This window comes from Dermacentor andersoni, unplaced genomic scaffold (genome assembly GCF_023375885.2).
Source record: "Dermacentor andersoni unplaced genomic scaffold, qqDerAnde1_hic_scaffold ctg00000044.1, whole genome shotgun sequence".
NCBI classification, from domain to species: domain Eukaryota; kingdom Metazoa; phylum Arthropoda; class Arachnida; order Ixodida; family Ixodidae; genus Dermacentor; species Dermacentor andersoni.
The window spans coordinates 258,946-279,008 of record NW_027314758.1 but is presented as its reverse complement, the minus strand read 5'-3'; the positions used below and the strand labels follow the sequence as shown (position 1 = coordinate 279,008).

Sequence of the window (20,063 nt, the reverse complement as noted above, 5' to 3'; positions counted from 1 at the left end):
TCCTAGTCCTTTTGCTCCACTGTGAATCCACCCCCGCACCGCAGCGCCATCTGTGCTCGTGTACGCGAAACACCGCCGTCGTAATGGCGTTGCAGTCGCTCAGCCATCGCGGTAATAGGTCCTCGATCTGCTGGACCGTTCGCCACTGCCGAATTTCGCCACGCTGCGTCCTCCGATTGGCTCAGAGGAGAGAAAATGGCCGCGTTAGGCAGCAGCTATTGATTTGGCGTACGGCGTAAGAACGGGATGGTACAGGGGTCGGCTGTGCGTCTTTCTGACTTGCGGTTGCACTGCGGGTTCACCTCCACGGCTATCTTAGCGCACGACTGTACGGTTGCATGAATGGTCAAGCATTTTCCGTTGGCTAGGTATAACAGCGCAACCTTCCGAGTCATTTTGCAAAAACGCGATGTTATGCACAGGGGCAGAACTGGACAGAGTAGTTCTGTCCGTACCTGTAGCTTTGCATAACAGTGTGTTTGCTTCCTTTCTCTTCTCTTTTTTTTTTGGAAGAAATTGTATAACCGACTGTCCACAATCACAGCTCTACCTTTGAGTCGACCTTCCAGAATTATTTCACCGGGCATAAATATTTGATTCTGCGTACTCGGCCATCACAATTGGAACATGCGATTACGAAACATACTATTCCAAAAAGTCCTTTTGTTTCTCTCTGCACGTTTTTTTTTTTCATTTTTCTTATGTGCCGGAATATGCCGTTCTCCAAACTCCAACCTGCGCAGGTCTCTGGCTTATATATATATATATATATATATATATATATATATATATATACATACAAGGCTGTGTCCGCTTTCATTTCCTTCGCATTAAGCCTTTTCGCCCTGCTTGCCTCAAGAACGGACTATTCGATTGGCACTGGACATCTGGACCATTAGCGCATCCCTGCAACCGAACGAATTCAGCCATCGTATTCGGCAACTTCGGTACGAACGTTAGCAGCTGCCCCTCAAGGTCGAGCACTCCTATTAACTAAACAACAACAGCCTGGTCGTCTCCTAATGGTCTTTTCGTAGACGCGGTTGGTTCTGAACATGCCTGTGCACTTTAGTCGCGAGCCTTCGGGAATGGTTTTCCCGCCACAAGGAGCCATGATTTCACCGCCAGCGTGACGCCCTACGATGTGATTGCGCAAAGAAAAGGAAAAAAAAAAGGGCAACTGTGCCTAAGGGATATTAATCGGCGTCGCATTTCTCTGACAGCTATCAAGGACAACGGTCGCATGGTCATTAAGGAGAGCAGTAACTTCACTGGTCACATTGTTTTTGAAGTGTTTCATATAGCACAACTCTCAAAATCTGACAATTTTAGAACCTTATTGGTGAACTGCGATTGGGGACATTTCTCCCAATGCTTATTGTGCGCCTACTTTGAATATAAGGGCAGCCGCAAATCTGATAGAGATGATGTATATTCATTTTGTCGTTTATTTGTTATAGTATGAATTGATCTTAAAGCCTTGGGCTAAATGTGTTTTTTTTTATTTTAACCAATACATAATATATCTTTTTTAATTCAACTATGGCAGACAGCATAATTCTAGTCATTGACCTCAATTACTCAAAGCGGCGGACATCGCTTGCACAAGAAATCGAAATGCTAAATCTACTAACAAACAAACATCCTAATTACATTTTTAGTTAATTACATTAGGGTACATATTGCTATTTACCAACTTTAGTCGGTGAGTTCGCAAGGCGTACCCACTTGCAACAATTTTTACAGTATGGCACCAGTTTCGAGATATTCACTCCCTAAGCATGCGACGAAGCACGTGGGCTTTCGAGTTGTTTTTCTGCTTCGATTCATAAAATGGCGGTTTGCTAAAAAATTAAATGGAAGAATGGGGAATTTTTACCACAAGTTGCATCGTGCATATCTCGAAACCCGTGCGTACCTCACTTAGAAGTCGTTTTAAGTGGATGCGCCTAGCAAACCCACCTGCTACAATTCGTAAATGGCGATACGTGCCGTAAAAGTAAATAATTAAATAGTTAATTAGTGACTTGAAGCTCTGGAAGATAGCAAAGGGGAATCGATACCGTTATCACGGTCAGGTGTCACTAGATGCTCCCACGCATTGTATTGGGGCCTTCAAGATAATTATAGAAATGAACTGAAAACTTCGAGTGGCTGCTCGAAACGTCGCATTCTCGTGGGAATCGCCCCAAGCTTTCGAAACAACCGACTGCACCATCTAGACTCTTCACTCTGCTCACGCATCCCAACCAGCCTCGGCCAACGCGAGTCCATACCCTGATTTTTCGGCCATCCCTATGAATGGCCTCTGCACTGTATTTTCTTTTCGCATCGTAATGACTGACTATGCCACATGCGGCGACAGTGGTCGCAAGGAGACCCTTCAACACTTTCTGTGTGACTGTCGTTGCTGCGCAGCGTACACAGACGATTGCTCGCTACTGCGCTAGCTCGCTTCGATCAGATAACATTATCAGAGCGAGCCATTTTGGAATGCCGACCTCATGAGACAACGCAGCGGAAAGCGACGAAGGAAGTGTTCCTTTACTTTATATGCATTTTTTGTCTCCCTTGCCCAATGCCCTTCTGGGCCCTGCAAGGTATTTTGAATAAATAAAAAAATAAATACATAATAAATAAACTGCTATAATTTTAGTGCTAAGGCATTACTAGCCTGCCAGCCTGGATTTCGCCTCGTGTCTGTATGAAGACTCTTACGAGCGTTTCTTCACTCGCGTTTCGCGCGCACAGCCTCTTCTTTATTTCCCACTAACGGCCCCGTTCGTAATGAAAATAATAAATTATGGGTTTTTACGTGCCATACCACTTTCTGATTATGAGGCGCGCCGTAGTGGAGGACTCCGGAAATTTCGACCACCTCGAGTTCTTTAACGTGCACCTAAATCTAAGTACCAGGATGTTTTCGCATTTCGCCCCCATCTAAATGCGGCCGCCGGGGTCGGGATTCAATCCCGCGACCTCGTGCTTAGCAGCCCAACGCCATAGCCACTAAGCAACCAGGGCGGGTGGCCCCGTGCGTATGTATGAAATAGGTATGGAAAGTGAATTGGGATCGCCGGCGGAATTGTCTCACGAAGAGGTTCATCGCGCCAAGCGCAGCGAACAACAACGAGCCCGGCGGCAAAGGCAACGAAAGTCGACCGACCACGCGACTGAGACTGCAGCCACAGAGAAGTCAATTCGAGGCGCTGAAACGCGCCGACTAAACTGCCGAAAAACGGCAGAAGCGAATGGAGAACGACAGATTGCGCAAGCGTGCGCCAAGCGCGCTGCCCAAACGGATGAACCTCGACAAGCCCGACTAGCTGCGGACGTTGCACGCAGACATCGCGAGCCAGAGGAACGTCTGTCTTTCGCAACGGCTGCGACGGCTTTCGCACGATATTCCGTGGTTGGCGCAGCCGAACCGTCTGTAATCTTTTTTTAAGGGGGCCCTGTACCACTTTTCTTCGAAGTGAAGCAAGGCATTCGAACTTAAAACAGGCTATTTCAGGAGTACTTTGCCGCGAAAACTACTTCAAGGCGTTCAGCAGAAGCGGAGTTATTGGGAATCAAACATCCCCTTCGTGGTGCTTCGGCTCCTTCGTCAATGCCTTGTACTGCGAGGGCTACGGCGGAGCGAGGCAAACCCACAACGCTCCGCCAATTGAACGACACCATGGCGTGCAGTCCAAATATGATTTTGGATGTTCACGTAGACGCCGCTACTGTCGGCTTTGGCACATATACGACTTGCCGAACGTAGCCAAACGTAGCGAAACGCAGCCAAACGTAAGCCAAACGCGGTTGTCCTCAGCGAGCCGCAGTGTGCTCATCCAGAGAACTCGTCCGGGCGTCCCGCGGTTAAGCTACGTAGCAGACCTCAGCTACATGCAACTGTAGTGCGCATGTGCAGTGTTTGCTTTGGGCACGACAGGGCTTGAGTGTGCGCTCATGTGCTCCAGTCTGGCCGTGCTACATGGTGCGGACCGGCTTTGTCCTAGACCAGCTTGACCGAAGGATAGCAGCCACATCCAGCTTGTGCATTTTGAAGCGCTTCAGTAGCTCAATACGAAGCGAAGTCTTCCAAGGCGTCTATTTAGGAGCGTCCAGGAGCTAGAGCGCGCTGGCAAGTGTGCGTGTGGTCTGATCGTGAGTTTCGCGTGGTTCGAGGCTTGTTGAGCGTTCAAAACTAATCGAAATCAGTAAGAACCGATGGCTACGACACCGATAAGCAGGGTGGCCAAAGTTTAATTCCTGCGCGGGCGGCCGAGCGTGAGCAGACGATGGTCGATCGGCTTCTTCTGGAAGAACCTAATTCGTATCGAAATCCTAAACCAGAGTTTCGCTTACTTCGGCCTGTTTATTAAACTTCGCCAATAAATATACGCTGCAACTGCAGGAAAAAGCGCACTGATCCAAACACCCTTCTTGGCTGATGTCTGCTATTGGCCACTGGCAGCCGCGTATGGGATTGGATTGGAAAAACTTTAATAGAAGTCCTGCAGGACGCACGTCAGCGCGCAGTGGGCGTCTCCCACGCAGGGACCGACAGGGAGTACCTGGCGGCCGCTGCGCGAGCCTGCTGGACGGCCCATTGCTGATCTTCTAGGAGCGGACTTCGTATCGTCCTCTCCCACTTGTCGGAGGTAGAGTCGGGCGGAGCGTTTCTGCACTCCCAGAGCACGTGTGCGAGTGTCGCCGTGACCCCGCACGAGGGGCACGCATTGTCTGGGTAGACGTCCGGGTAGATGATGTGTAAGGTGGCGGGGTTCGGATAGGTATCTGTCTGTAATAAGCGTAGCGTAAGCGCCTGTGGCCTGTTTAGTTTGGGGTGCGGGGGCGGAAAGAGACGTCGTCCCAAGTAAAAGTGTTTGGTTATTTCATTGTACCGCGTATGGGAATCTGCTATATTACGAAATAAAGCGTCCAGAAAGGAGTGAGAAGCAGGCTTCTGTTGAAAAGAGAGCGTTTGAGAAAAAAGTGACTTCGCGCTCCGCTTGTAAGCTCCAGTCGCCGCGCACGACTGCAAAATTTGGCTGAGATTTTCACAGCAGCGTACGCTATTTGTGCACTGCGTTTTCTTTTTCTTTTTTCACAAAGCCTGATGGGTGGTTAAGGACCCCTTTAAGGAGAACAGACCTGCATGAACGACATTAGTCGTGTGCAGGTGTTCATTGTGTTAATTGTAATTTGTGTTCATTGTACTGTATGTGTTCCTGTGCACTGACAGCGCCCGGGAATCGGGACCAGCTGCGGTCGCGTATCTGTAGTCTCTCTCTCTCTCTGTGTTCTTATCTTTTCTACCTACTTTTACCCCTTTCCCCAGTGTAGCGTAGCTAACCCCGTTTTCCGTTCGTGTCAACCTTCCTGCTTTTCTATTTTCTCTCGTCTCCCTCGCTCTCTGCCTCTATAACATATAATCAACATCAGCCTCTCTTCCAGAAGTTACAGAAACTATGTTGTATTTCTATGGAGCTTTTGTTGCCTTCTAAGACTTTCGGTTGAGGTGCAGCTGAATGTTGAATGCCGTGTTTAATTTCTGTTAGGCCTAATTCGCCTAGTTCGGCGTCACGCTATAATGCTTGGTGCTACAGTATGGATTCTATTGCTTGTCCTTTCATTTGCGTCTTTTTTTTTTCTTTTTTTGCAGAAAAATTGCGGCCAGAACGGCGGCAAGCCCCGGTTGGATTTGAACGTTGAGGCCGCCTGGGCTCAGGGATTTACGGGCAAGAATGTTACTACAGCCATTATGGACGATGGTGAGTTGCAAGAGAACGCAAGTTCTGTTGAACATTTCAAATATAGAATATGCGCTGTAGCCCAACGGTCACGAGCAACAGAATCAACTTTTAGGTCCCAAAGCGAGCCTAGATAAATCCATGCGAATCCGACGTAGAGCAAGGTTGCGCCTACACTGGGTATACAGTATAATGAACATATATCGAACTGTGGTTGGTGCAGCTTTGCACTCATATTAGTCTTTCATTCGCCCCATATCCTTGTTTTTTTTTTGTTTTTTTTTTTTGGGGGGGGGGCGGTATGGGTACACTTGTACACGTCATTTCGCACTTTCGATGTGGGCCACCGTCAGAACTTATCGACCTACCAGCGCAACTACTCGCCTTTCGAGAAAGTGCACATACAGTCTCTTGTTCGTCAATAAATCCAGCGAGAAGATTACTTTCAAGAATCAGTGCAGAAAATAGTGATAAACACACTGCATGGGGACGTACTCTAGGACGATCACTTACGGAAATAGCATCACGTTGATGAGGTCTTGCGTGAATCCCCTCTGTACGCATGCGCACACAAGGGTCGGACAAAGGCGCCAGAGAAGCTCATTGTCTCATGTGGGCCGAGTCTCGCGAAATCTCGCGAAAGCGATGCCATCGCCGAAAGGGATCACGCGAGAATACCCCCCGTGTAGACGGAAGGGATCGGTGCTTTCTTTATGCATCTTCGCTGTGCCCACCAAAATTAACCCGACCACGATATTACTGTCCTGCTCGAACAAAAATCCGTGAGTGTCTGGTTTCTGGTAATAAGGTCGCTCATACTGCGCTTTGTATTTTTATTTTACAAAGGTAACAGCGATGGATTCACGTGTCTTTGTTTGTGCCTTGATTAGCCGCCATAAACTTCATTTCTATTAGTAGCTTCATTTCTTTTTTCTTGCACTGGGGCGATACTCCGGTCATCCATTCCCATATCTCTCTTACGGTCCAGGTAACATATAACTCCAGACTAGAATCATGCCAACTGAAAGCAATCTAATCGATGCATTCTACTCAATCGCTAGCCCAGTCCTTGATGGATCGACCTAAGCCGTGATTATCAGCTTGAATTTGCAGGCTGGAATATATAACAGCTGAATTCGCAGATATTTTCGTCACTGAACCTCTGAATCGTGGTGAAAGCTATTGTTCTCTTGAATCTAAGCGCACATTTACTCTTCGGGATCATAATGACAATACTTGTGGAGAACGCTTAGATTTGATGCACATAAAACCACATGCCAAATTGTCAAAAATAAATGTAACCCTGTAAACCCCTAACTGAACAATCTGAAGCCTTTTGTATTGTGAGGATAAATATGGACGTAGGAGGGTAATACTGCTGGGGGACGTATTCAGCGACGATCGCTTCGGCGATACTATCGTCTTCGCGTGACGTAGTGCTCAACCAGCCAATCAGCTCATCCTATTTTGCTGAACCAGACAATCAGCGCACGCCTGCTGGCGATACTATAGCCGAGGCGACATTATCGCTGCAAGTGGTCGTCGCAGAATACGTACCCTGGCCAATCAGCGCACAACTTCGGGGTCACTCCTCACTCATTTTGTGACTTGGCGTTACTTACACTCGCGTACAAGTTTCTTTCGGGTCATTTCATTACAATAAGAGTGATTGAGAAGGGTTCTAATGGCATCCTCGACAAATCACACGGGTGTACTCCGGGTGCGCCGTTTCATCCAATCATCGTCGTCCTTGGGCGCCCCGGCGCGCACCGGTACGATCTGTCGAGGACGCCATTAGTTCATGGACAACACGGTTTATGTAATACCAGAAATACTATGCCAAGTGAAGGGCCGTATTGACAAGGCTACTCGCTCGTAACAATGGCCTTCTGTGACTGGCGAGCACACGCGATATGGTCCTTATATATAGACAGAAGCCCGGGACGTTCACACCACTTGCGAAACAACGCACACGAGGCACTTAAGCTTCTTTATTGGCCAGACCCTCGTTGCATTTTGTAATGACTTCATTGTAAAACGTGCAGGGCGTCTTAAGCCCAATAATTCGAACGGCATAACGAAAGAAAGTTTTTATCCGAGCTTTGGTATTAAAGTACTTTATTTGAAATGCGTTTAAGAGTTTCTAGCTTGGCCTCCTTGCCGTTATGCTGCGGCTTAGCATCCTTAATATGCCCGTGAGCACATTGTCGTAATCGCTGGACGCTTATCCGGCGAGCACAGCGTTTGGTCGCCAATATATCAGGAGCGGTTCTAAGTATAGCCCTGCAAACCGAGAAGGCGGTAAATGTGAAGGAACAAAGGATGGTTTGATATCCTTTCCCCTTTTTTTCATTCTTGCGTGTTTCTTTTGCGCGAATCATCGAAATTCAGAAAGTGCATTCAATATTTCTCGTTGTTCCTAATCTTGTAAGCGTATGCCTCGGGCTATGAATGAAGCCGAGGAAGATTTTCGACTAATTAGATGAACGCCTAATCTTTCCGAGTTACCGGCGTCGAGGCGAGGTAACCGAAGACTAAAGAAAGGGTACCCGAATGGCAGCCGTCTCTAAAGCACAATTTTGCCGGCGGGCATTGCTGTTAAGACGACGTTGTCCGTATAAGCTCGTTCTGGCGAGGACAGTACTCCCGTCGCGCGCTGTCGCAGCTGGCGGGGCAATCTTCTTTACGAGCCTAAAACAATGGGGAAACGCAGCTTATGTGAGTACGAGGGAGGCGACACGCGGGAACTCTATTGGAGACACGTTTCTTTGTGCCGCTCTAACAATGGTCTCGTGTTCTCTCTTTCCATCCCCATTCACCTCCCTTCGCACCCGTTTACCTGTTGTCCCTGCATTTTCCCCCATTATTTCGTAACTTCCCTCTTTTCCATCCCTTGCTTCCCAACTTCAACCTGTCTGCTACCCCCACCTAATCTCTTTACTCCCTATTTTCCCTACGTGTCTCCTTACTATACCATCTCCAATACACACGCTCCCCTTACGGGCCTCCTATGTCCGCGGTTTCTTTTGTCGTGCTGATGTCTACTCTGCGTTCCATTTTCATCCCCAACCAATTATGTTTCACCCCGAACTCTTGTCGAATTTTTTTCATCTCGTCCCTCCTTGGCGTCTCTATCAATCCCTAATTATCCTATTCTCCCCTTCTACCACGTCCCCGTCTGTCCCCGCTTTTGTTTATTTTCCTACTTCTTCTCGCTCCCTATTTATTTACGACCTCTTCATTTTTTATTTATCTTCCTTACTTAACCTATGATACTTTCACCTCTGCACGTTCCATTCTTTCTCTATGCATTTGCCCTTCCCCACTTCTTGCACCTGCATTCTTCCTTGCACGCCCTTTCTCTCCGTACTATTCCCTAACTTTCCTGCTGTTCGTCCACGCCCACTTTCTGTCCCACCTCCCCTTTCCTCTCTCATTTTTTTTTACTGCCCTCCCTAACTTGTCTCGTCCTGTCTTTTATGCCTCCAGGGGTTGACTATATGCACCCGGACCTTCGGGACAATTACGTGAGTGCCTTTCACCTCTCTATCTGCCCGCCTCTCTCGTTATAGCCAGTAAAACCCAGGGGGCAATCGCTGCTAGCCCGGCCTCGTTAATTAATGGAGACAAGCGCTAACGTGGCATCGCAAAGGCGCGAGCCTCGTTGAGCGCGAAGGAAAGATAAACGAGACGCTTCGACGTGGGTGCACGTTGTTCCGAGGGTCGCAAAAGTAGGCTGGACGCCGGATGCGTTTTTTGTGCGTCGCCGGCAGCTTGCCTGATTGGTGGACGCGAGGTGATTTTCTCGCGCTTTTTTCTGTCTCTTTGTCTTCGTATCACTCGCTCTCTCCGTCACTGCCTGTGCTGGAAGCTTTTAGGACAGAGCGGTCACGCTTTGTTAAGAGGTAGCTTTGGGCCCGGACTCTCCCTGTTCAAATAGCCGCGCGAAATGCTGAAAGGCCTTCACTGACCAATTTGTGAACGGATAATAATGGTACGTGTGGCACCTAACAAAAGGAGGTTTCGTTTTTGCGAGTAATGGCTGTGGTTGTTTGTTTAAGGCTGTTAAAGAAAATAGCATGATTTCAAGAAATTAAAGCATGCGACTTTTAAACGTCTTCGTGAAAAACCAGGTGTTGCGGTTTTAATAAACGCTGGCGACAAGGAAAATAAAAAATGATGAAATCAGTGTCTTCCATTACAACTACAACAGTGAAGTGACATCTGTCCATTGATTCATTTTACTTCTATAGTGATCATCTTAATGAACTACAATAGAAAGCCACGTAACAGGGATCCAGCAGCTAAATATCACTGCAGCCTAAGCTATCAAAGAAAGAATGTTTCTTTCTGTACATTATGTAAGTTCTTGCAGCACATAAATAAAAGGCAGAAGCATGGTTACACATATATGAAGGTAAAGCACTCACTTCTTAATGGAGTACGGAACAGTCGGTTGCCTCCCTGTCCCCAGCAACGAGAAGCAGAACTCGACATTACGGCTAACTTAGTTTAAGGTACTAATGTGCTTGGTGATGTTAAACTTCTGGGTAATAAGGTATCTTTCTTTTTTTTTTCTAAACACAGTCCTTCCAAGCTGCCGGGTGTGCGCAACGGTCGCAAGTAGCAGGCTACGCTGATTCGTTATCTTCACTGAGAAACCGACGGTACTATTGTCGTCATATTATCAGCTCTCATAGGCCGCAAGGTACCGGTACGGCCTCCCTGACTGGCTCGAAATGCCGCCGTGCAGAATGGTATCCCCAGATCAGATGAGTTCCATTACTTGGGCTCGAAGACTGTCTTTAATGTTAGCCAACATTGTAACACACCGAGAAGGCACTGTCAAGCTCTGCCGGACTACTTTGCGCAGTAATACGCGCTCAGAAGACGCGCGGAGCTCACGTGTTCTGCATCGTGTACATAGTACAGCACCAAGCGGCATTCCATGCTTCCGTAATCGCCTACATCGCCCGCTGCAGTGTCCAGAGAGAAGTTTAGCCCACAGGGAGCCCATTCCGGTGGCGCCTGGCAGTGAAATGTGCGCCCGGTAATGAGATACAACGAGCTCGGTGCGGTAAAGGCAAGTGCGGGCTGGGGCGGAACGCGTTAAGGGAACGCCATTCCAGCCAGGGGTGCTGGTGTCCGCTTTGCCGGCGCCGCTCTGATTAATGATCCCGCACAAATCCACTCGCGAGACGTGCAGCGCCAAAAGCGCCTCGCAGAAAAAGAAAGGCCGAGAGAACAGTCCTGTAAGCAAGAGCTAGGTGTGGTAAGCGTTCGGGAAGTACCGTAAACACTCGAACTTACGGCGCACTCGTCCTTAACATTATTTTCTTGTTTCTTAAGGGTATTGAGTCAGCATTCACGGCACCTGCAGCAAGCATGTTCCTCATTGTGCTGATAAATATTAATGTACCCGGAACGAAGACGAGGACTGAGGTTAAAAATCAAGAAAACGGGACAGTCGATCATTAGTCATTATGAATACATTATGATACAAGTAGCCCAGCAACGAGTAATCTCAAAACATCGTTCTTATGATTATTATCATTATAATTTCAAAACAGAAATCGCCAGAAACTGTTCTCAAACAATCCATTGTGGGTCCGTGACGTGCCGCCAATCGTCTCGCCGTCTCCCGAGTTTTCGCCGTCATTCCAATGACATGACATCGTCGTGCCGTCCAGCTATCACTGCGTTGGATGGCATATACGGAATATGAGGTTCTCCATTGAGTAATTAATGCAATTTCTATTGTATTCTTCCTAAACGTTCTGTTTGGTTTCGTTTATTGTTTTATTTTTATTTTTTGTCGTTTTTGTTCTCTTCATATTCGTCATACGCATATGCATATGTTTCTTCGCACACCGAACACACTTCCAACACGCATGACGTCTAGTTGGGTGAATTTCCTTCCGTGGACAATGCGGCAATCCAGGCGTTACGTAAGCAATTGAACTAAGAACTCAATGTACACTCGATGGTACCTGCTCGAATCTCGGTTTTTACATGCATTAGAAAAGGCTTGATAGTATTATTTTTTTCTTTATTGTTTCACTGCCACTGACTGTAGGTACATGCTGGAGGTCTCATCGGATGACATGCTGTGGGAGGATAGTAGGTACATGTGAGAACCGCACCGCAGCTTAAATAAACATGTGTGCGTCAACTGTTAATCTTTTGCATAACGCGCGGATGTAACACCGTTCTTGCGGCGATAATTGTTTAGAAGCTTTACCACCGGAATTGAGAACAGATAAAAATGTGTTCCCTACATGCACTGGACAAATTTTGGTGAGGTTTCTTCCATTTAAAATAGAAAGTGAATATCTACCTTCTGCTGAAGCGTATTTCTTTTATTTCTTTTATTTAGGTCTCCGCTGTTCCTTTAAATAGAAATCACCGAAAATTGTCACATTCACGGACAGCGTGCCCAACTTCTTGTGTAGACGTCGGTATCCTCTTCTATAGCCTGTCGTCGTGGCTTGGCGTCATACCGAGCCTGAGCTCCTAATTCCGAACAGGACGGTTAAGCGAGAAAAACCCTCATTTTGACGTCATGCGTAGTGAATCAACAACAACAAAAAAAAAAAACTGTCGGCGTGTCACCATCTCGTACTCTTAACATGTTTCCAACAAAGGCTGAGCACTCAAAGACTCTCACGCTGCTTCATCCATTCAGGTCAGGTCCACCAACTGAAGTCGTAATCTCTGAAATATTGCTTCGGAGGTTGCCATAAGACGCGGGATGGTTCTACGTCGGCCCAGACCTCCCACCATTCGCTCTCTGGCTCTATATCAGGGAGGAAGTGTAGGTGGACACGAAGCCCCTCTCTCCGAAATATCGGGCGTCCTCGCGAGAATAGAATGCCACTTGCGTTTGAGTGCGGGACCGTCTAGCGATTCGGTCCATCTATTAACATTTTACGTTCTGCGTCAAATTCAGGGCACTCTAACAAATAATGGTCGATGTCACCAGCAGCTTGACAGATGTATACGATGTTCCAAAAGGACTTCTTCTTGGGCAAGTTGGTGCTTAGATTTCCTAGGTATACTTTGTGGCGCAAAATACATTTCTGGAAAAGGGACAGAAGAAAGGGAGACAGTGAAGCGCCAATTGGCGCTTCACTGTCTCCCTTTCTTCTGTCCCTTTTCCAGAAATGTATTTTGCGCCACAAAGTATACCTAGGAGATGTATACGACACAGCCTGTTGCGCCCCTGTTCAAATCCCCCGTGTTAATATCGCCAGATGCCGTTTTGTCACCAGATGGAATGTGACGGGCTTCAGTGTTACTTATCGCACACGATAAGTAACACTCGGGCAGAGCAATTGCCGGCAGCTCTTGCAACGCTATAAGGTCCACCAGCAGGAAGTAACACTCGAGATGGCTCACCTGGCAAGCCAGAATTTGTACGATGCGAATATAAGAGGATTCTTTCGCTCCATACGTCCCGTTACAATTTTTTTTTTTGACGAGCCCACAGATTTCACTCAGAGTTAGCGAACGGCGTGATAGTAATTTTGGGCGTCCTGACGTGACGTAGAAGTTCCTCTGACTGAAATTCAGACGTTTCTCTACCGGCAAAAGAAAAGAAAGAAATTGAGGCTATGTGAGGTTATGTCGGGGCCTTTGCGGTAAGCGTCGCTATAGGAGCGTGTCGAAAGTAAATGGAACGGGGGATCTTGGCAGCATACACGAGGGGCGCCGAATGCGCATCATCAGGCGGGCCGGCGTTGGAAGCCGTTACTCGGACTCCGCGCAGCTGGTTTCTGGCGGCGGCTGCGGTGAAAGCCCGTGGGAGGCGGCCGCGATCCGGCAAGAAGAGGAGGACCGACCCCGCTTACGGTAATGGCGGACACTCGATACCCGCGGGATTAATAGGGGGGCCATTAACGGTGCGGCCGGTCTGATTGCGGAGCGCCGACCGCTGCGGGTCGAGCCACGTGCGAGGGAGGCGATTATCGAGTGCTTAGCGTGGGCAGCCCGACCGGTTAGTCGTTCTCGATGCAACAGGCCCCGATGAAGAAGAGAGAGAGAGAGAGCAGAAGAGATTGTGAAGAGGAAGGAGAAAACAAAAGAGGGGAAGGCGGATTAGAGAAAGAGAGAGTTGAAGGAGGCGTTTTGCATAATTGCTTGCTGGGCTTGTTTCGCACATGCGTATCTGTGCATTGTAAGTTTATTTTCGCATAGAGAGAGAGAGACAGGGGGGGGGGGGACATTTATTATGTTAAAAAGCTGGGAGGTCAGCCTGAATCAAAGTTCTCGCCTACGACTCAGCATTGGGGAAGGGAAACGGGAGTAAAAATGGAAGGAGAGAAAACAGCTTATATAGTTTCACGCAAACATTGCCAGAGAGACACTGCGCCGGCGTGCGCGTGAGTCACCGGTTAGGCTGTTCGAGGAGCCCGAAAATAATGGGTATTACGCGGGTTTGTCCAGACGTCGCACTCCTGTCTTCGAACGTCCCCAAGTGGATTGTTATACGGTAACCTTGTCGGAGTAAATTAACGCCTGTTATCGCCACGGTGATTAGAAGTTGGAGCTCCTTCGAGCGGCCACGCGTTCGGGGACTGTTGAGCTCGTGCTGTGCTTCGAAGTGAAGTTTTCCTGCCGAGTTCCAGGCGCCTTTTTGTACGTATCTGGCCTCTAACGCCGAACGCGCTTAACGGGATGGCCGCCCTCTAAGATTGGCGCAGCGAGGAAGTAGTTTAGGGGTTTACCGTTTCGAGCACAAAGTTTCGTGCAATAATTACTGGAGGTATCTGTGCCACTAGTGTTTGCCGGAGCTGCGAGCCAGCATTCAGCCAGCACGGAATTGGCGGTTGGTGCATAGATTTGCCTAACCTTCATCCTTCTGGCTTCAAACGGCTTTGTGGCTTTGCAAACTCGTCATTTTCAACAAAGTACGACGCTATAAATAATGAAGTAAACATCGCTGAAGTTGTCCGATGGCCGTATTCGAACACAGGATCTCTAAGCACACAAGCCTGATATTGAAAAAAAAATGCATCACGGACACATGCGTCGGCAAGCGGCAGGTGTGTAGAACAGCCTTTCTCGCGGCCAAGCCAATGCATTGAGGCCCTTGGGGCGGTTTCGATCCGCAGTTGCTCTATAGACGATTTTACATTCGAATAATGGGCGCCGCCATCTTGGGCTGTTACACAAAGAATTTCGATGTGTTATTAGAAGTAAAGCGATGTAACATGGTCATGAAACTGTGAACGCATTTATACAACTATTTTAGTGCTTGCAAATCGACTGTAGTAACGTAGATTTCGTCGTTAAAGAAAAAAAAAGCAGCAGCATTAACAGCCCTAGATGGCGGCACCGAAACGTTTCCGTATAGTAGTCGATAAACGAAACCGAGGCATCGGAAAGGCCACGAGTGCAACATGACACTATGGGTGACATACAAACGTTCATACAAACATACATACAAACGCATGTATGACGTACTGCGTGCAGATATGGGTATATAATATGCAGCCTGCCTATAATTCACCGCAAATAATATTGTTTCTTCGTATAACATCCTGCCCTTTAATACTAATATTTATACCTTGAAAACCGCACTTGGTATACCCACAGGTGCATGTTTCGTGAGCCAATGAGACCAAGAATGCTTCGCCTTATGTAGATGTCAACTGCAGTTGAGTCTGCCCTTCTTTTTTAATCCAGTCCTAAATGTGTTTTTTCTAAGGTTGTTATCAGATATTCGTTATGTGGTAGTAATTAGTTTAACTTAGCCGCTCTGACCGCAACCATTAAATTCTTTCGTAATTTAGTTGGGACGGTTTTCGAAATTGTCATAAGTAGCTTATTGGGCGTATGAGTGTCGCTGCTCAAATCTTAACCCAATTCAGCCACAAATGTACCCAAAATCCCATTTATTGGTATTCATAATTATGCAACGAAACCAATTATTTATGACTGTTAAAGACCCAGTGGCCATAAATAAGCCTTGCCAAGCAAACCATTACCAAGCTGACCCGCGTAAAATTCATCTATCCACAGCTCGTACACACTAAACATGCGTTTTCAACGCCGAGCTTACTCTGGCACACACCAGGTACACATCACTATGTTCTGCCCTAAAATTTCACCACATGGGTGACATATAAATTTGGAAGATGACACGAGCATGCAGGGCGTCTTTTTCACGTGGCACAAAAATCCCGCGATAAACGTAAGCGCGGTTGCTAAAACTCCGCAGCGGATGTCGCGAGGCGCGATCCCTCAAATGTTTTTTGAACACGAAGCATGATTCGATGAGTGCCTGCACCAATACCTGAATTCCATTCATAACAGGGGTGTTAGAAACGGAACACCGCTGAAAGGCGTCCGCACAAAGGCGTCGTGAGTGCCAAGGAACAACACGGAAGAAGGAAATAAATTAGGCGGGAGCATAAGGTCATGCAGCCGGCCTTCGCAACCCAACATTCCGTGAAGCCATCCCCTTCGCTCGTTTCTCCCTCGTGAAGTGGCAGTTTTGACCGAAGGGCGAAGCACTGTAAGCGGTAGCAAGGTTTAGCGTTACGCTTAAGCTATACGCGGATGTGACATACGCGAGTGCGCCAGAATATCTGGCACCCTTAAAAGCTTTGACACGCCCTGTGGGGCCCGCAGTGACATAGCACAAACGCCACTGGGCTGCCCGGAGAGCGCAGTGCCATTAAGATTAAATCACTGTGAGATTGTTAGCACTGATATTGTTTCGCACTTTTCAATAGATTGAGAACATTTAAGGCAAAAGGAGTGATTTGTCAATGACATACTTTATGATATTTCTTTGAAAATAAGAGAATCGAACAGTTTATCTAATGATTTGGTAAATGTGCCTAATAACGAATTATTACAGCGAAGCTCTATGTAGCTATAGCCGATTCGTCCATCCGTCCGTCAGTCTGTGTGTCGCCTGTACGCCAAAAACTGCTCCGGCGCAACCCCTTGTACATGCGCGAAAAAAAAAACAGAGAGAAAGAGAAGCGTGCGATTAGCCAGCACCACCTAGATAGCAAAAAGCCTGTTTACTCCGATCCATGACGTCACGCTACTTGGCCCTAAATTTCCATTGACAAGGCTGGCGTGATGGAAGCGGTGAGTAAAAATTACTGTTGCCTACTCGGGAGCATCCCCATTAAGTTCTGTGGCAGTCGGGTCAGATAACATGACGTCATGGATCGGAGGGGAAAGGCCTTGTTCTATCTAGGTGATGTTGGATTAGCTTAATCGCTCGTCTCCGTAGCAGCCGAGCGCGTGCGCAGCAGTTTCTCTCTGGCTCGAAATGGGTAGGCCACGCGTCATACGTACTCTTTGGGAACAGGCACCTTTCGATCAGCAACGCTGCGAGCAGAACAGGGAACGAGTTTGTCTACACCGTGCCGGTGCTGCAGCCCGGGCACAAGAACAGGTTCGTGCAGCCGAGCGCAAGCAGCAACTGAGTACCGAGGATCCGGCAGCCTACCAAGCCGTCGTTTAACGAACCGTCGTGATTAACCCAGTGTAAGGAAGAAGAAGTGCGCCGTGCCGAGCTCCGCAGCCGGATCGCCAGCGCTACTGAAGTGGGGCTCGGGCTAGACGCTGTTCCTGGTTTTGACTAGCTAAGCCTACGCTGTCGCGTCTTCTTGTCCGCGTCCTTCGTGTCGTCCACAACCGTGTCGGACTTCTTTACCATAATTGGTGGAGGTTTGCTGGGTCTCCTGCAATCCTGGAATTGCGCAGCCGGACTCTCCCTGCCATCATGACCACCGAAAGCGCCACGACCTTCCCACCACCTGCTCCCCAGTCTACCGTCTGCCCCGGCACATTCCGCCAGCGGGACCCTCCTATCTTTAGCGGCACTGACGACCACGACGTTGATGACTGGCTCTCCTCATACGAACGCGTCAGTCGGAACAACAAATGGGATGACATCACGAAATTGACCACCGTCCCTTTCTACCTCACCGGAATTGCCCACTTGTGGTTTCGGAACCACGAAAGCGAAGTCCCCAGCTGGACGGTGTTCAAGACAAAGTTCAGCGAGGTCTTCGGCCGCCCTGCTGTACAAAAGCTTCGTGCCGAGCAGCGTCTGCAGTCGCGCTCTCAGCAGCCTGGTGAGAACTTTACCAGCTACATCGAAGATGTCATCGATCTCTGTAAACGCGTCGATGCATCCATGACTGAGGGCAATAAAATCAAGCATATCATGAAGGGTATCGACGAGGACGCGTTTCAGATGCTCATTTCCAAGAGCCCCTCTACTGTTGCCCAAGTTATTGAACTGTGCCAAAGCTATGACGAGCTCCGCCGTCAACGCCTCCTCACTCGCCGTCCTGTTCCCCATCAGGAATCGTTGTCCGGCTTGACCTCTCCTTTTCCAGATGCCACCCTCCTCTCGCAAATCAAGGCTTTCGTCCGGGAAGAAGTTGCTCGCCAGCTCTCCCTGATCTCCAACCCACCGGCGTCCAGTTCGTCTCTTAGTCCGACCCTACGACACGTTATAGAAGAACAAGTGTCCGAGGTCCTTCCTCTGGAACGGGCGCCTCAACTCACCGCCCCATTGACTTACGCCGACGCCGTCGCACGACCACGACCACCGACCTTCCGGGCTTCGCCTCCGATGCCTAGCCCTGTTTTTACCCCCACGCCACCACGACCTCCAGCCCATCGAGTAATTAATCCCTGGCGCACACCGGACAATCGGCCCATCTGCTATTCGTGCGGTATTCCCGGACACGTCGCACGCCTGTGCCGCCGCCGTCCACTTCATCCACGTGACGACCCACGCACAGCCGCGTACGACCATCCGTCGTCTTACGCTCCAGACCGCGATTTACCCCTTCCCCGCCCAAGCCTTCGCCCAGTTTCCGACCGCCGTTCTCCTTCTCCTCGTCGTCGCTCGCTCTCCCCGATGCGTCGACGTCCCTCTACCGCTGACGCGGAAAACTAAGTGGCGCAGTTCCAGAGGCAAGAACTGCGTCATCGTCACAATGCTCAAGCCCTCTTCTTTCGCCGCCGAACGTTATTGATGTCGCTTTTGAAGGAGTCTCTGTGCTTGCCCTCATTGACACAGGTGCCGCGATATCTGTAATTGCCGAAAAACTATGCCGCTCATTACGAAAAGTCATGACGCCTTTCTTCGGTCCTTTACTCCGCACGGCCACAGCACAGCACGTCCAGCCGGTGGCTGCGTGCACCGCCAGACTTGAAATTCAAGGAGTGCTCTACACAGTCGAGTTCGTCGTTCTTCCCCACTGTTCCCACGATATTATTTTAGGTTGGGACTTTCTCTCCCGTCACCAAGCTATTATTGATTGCTCCCGTGCAGAAGTCGCCTTCTCTTCGCTTGGCAATGCCATATCTGATGACGTTTCGCTTTCCGGCACCAAGTTGTCCCTCACTGACGACATCCATATACCTCCGCATGCATCCGTTCTGGCACCTGTATCCTGTTCCGCTGCCTCCAACTCTACCGTACTCTTCACGCCTTCCACTGCTTTTGTTCACCGCCACCTCTCACCACTCCCAACTGCGTTGCTTAGCCTTCAAGCTGGTGCTACTCACCTTCCTATACACAACCACTTCCCATTCCCGATTGCGTTGCTTCGGGGCGAATCTCTCGGCTCTGTGGAGCCTTACGACACCATTACCACGTCGGAACTTTCTGTTGGATCGTCAGAGGTCAACACCCTCTACGGTAGTCCCGTTCCTGCCACATCGCCTGAAGACGTTTTCAGCCACGTCATCGACAACGCCTTAAGCCCCACGCAACGCCATCACCTTCTCCGTCTCCTCGAGAAATTTCGCCCTGCTTTTGACAGCCATAGCACTTCTCTGGGCCGAACGACGACTGTATGTCACCGTATTGACACCGGTTCTCACCCACCGCTACGGCAGCGACCCTACCGCGTCTCGTCGACAGAACGACGCGTCATTGATGAGCAAGTAGGTGACATGCTAAAGCGTGGTGTCATTGAACCGTCCGACAGCCCATGGGCATCGCCAGTTGTTTTAGTTAAAAAGAAGGACGGCTCGATCCGCTTTTGTGTGGATTACCGTCGCCTAAACAAAATAACCAGAAAGGATGTTTATCCATTGCCGCGGATCGACGACGCCCTCGACAGCTTACAAGGTGCAGAGTTCTTTTCCTCCCTCGATCTACGCTCTGGTTATTGGCAGGTGCCTATGGCTGCAGAAGATAAGCCTAAAACTGCTTTCATCACACCAGATGGCTTATACGAATTTCGTGTGATGCCATTCGGACTTTGCAACGCGCCCGCGACTTTTGAGCGGATGATGGACACTATTCTTCGAGGTCTCAAATGGAACACG

The 20,063-nt window shown here is 48.8% G+C and overlaps 1 protein-coding gene across 1 annotated transcript in view; it reads left to right on the top strand.

The window, feature by feature from the left end:
* The window catches only part of LOC140214432 (neuroendocrine convertase 2-like), a 247,389-nt gene that overhangs the window by 177,835 nt on the left and 49,491 nt on the right, over nt 1-20,063 (top strand). The window contains exons 4-5 of the mRNA XM_072285794.1: nt 5,654-5,762; nt 9,231-9,268. Of these exons, the coding sequence (XP_072141895.1) occupies nt 5,654-5,762; nt 9,231-9,268 (147 nt within the window). The remainder of the gene's footprint in view (nt 1-5,653; nt 5,763-9,230; nt 9,269-20,063) is intronic.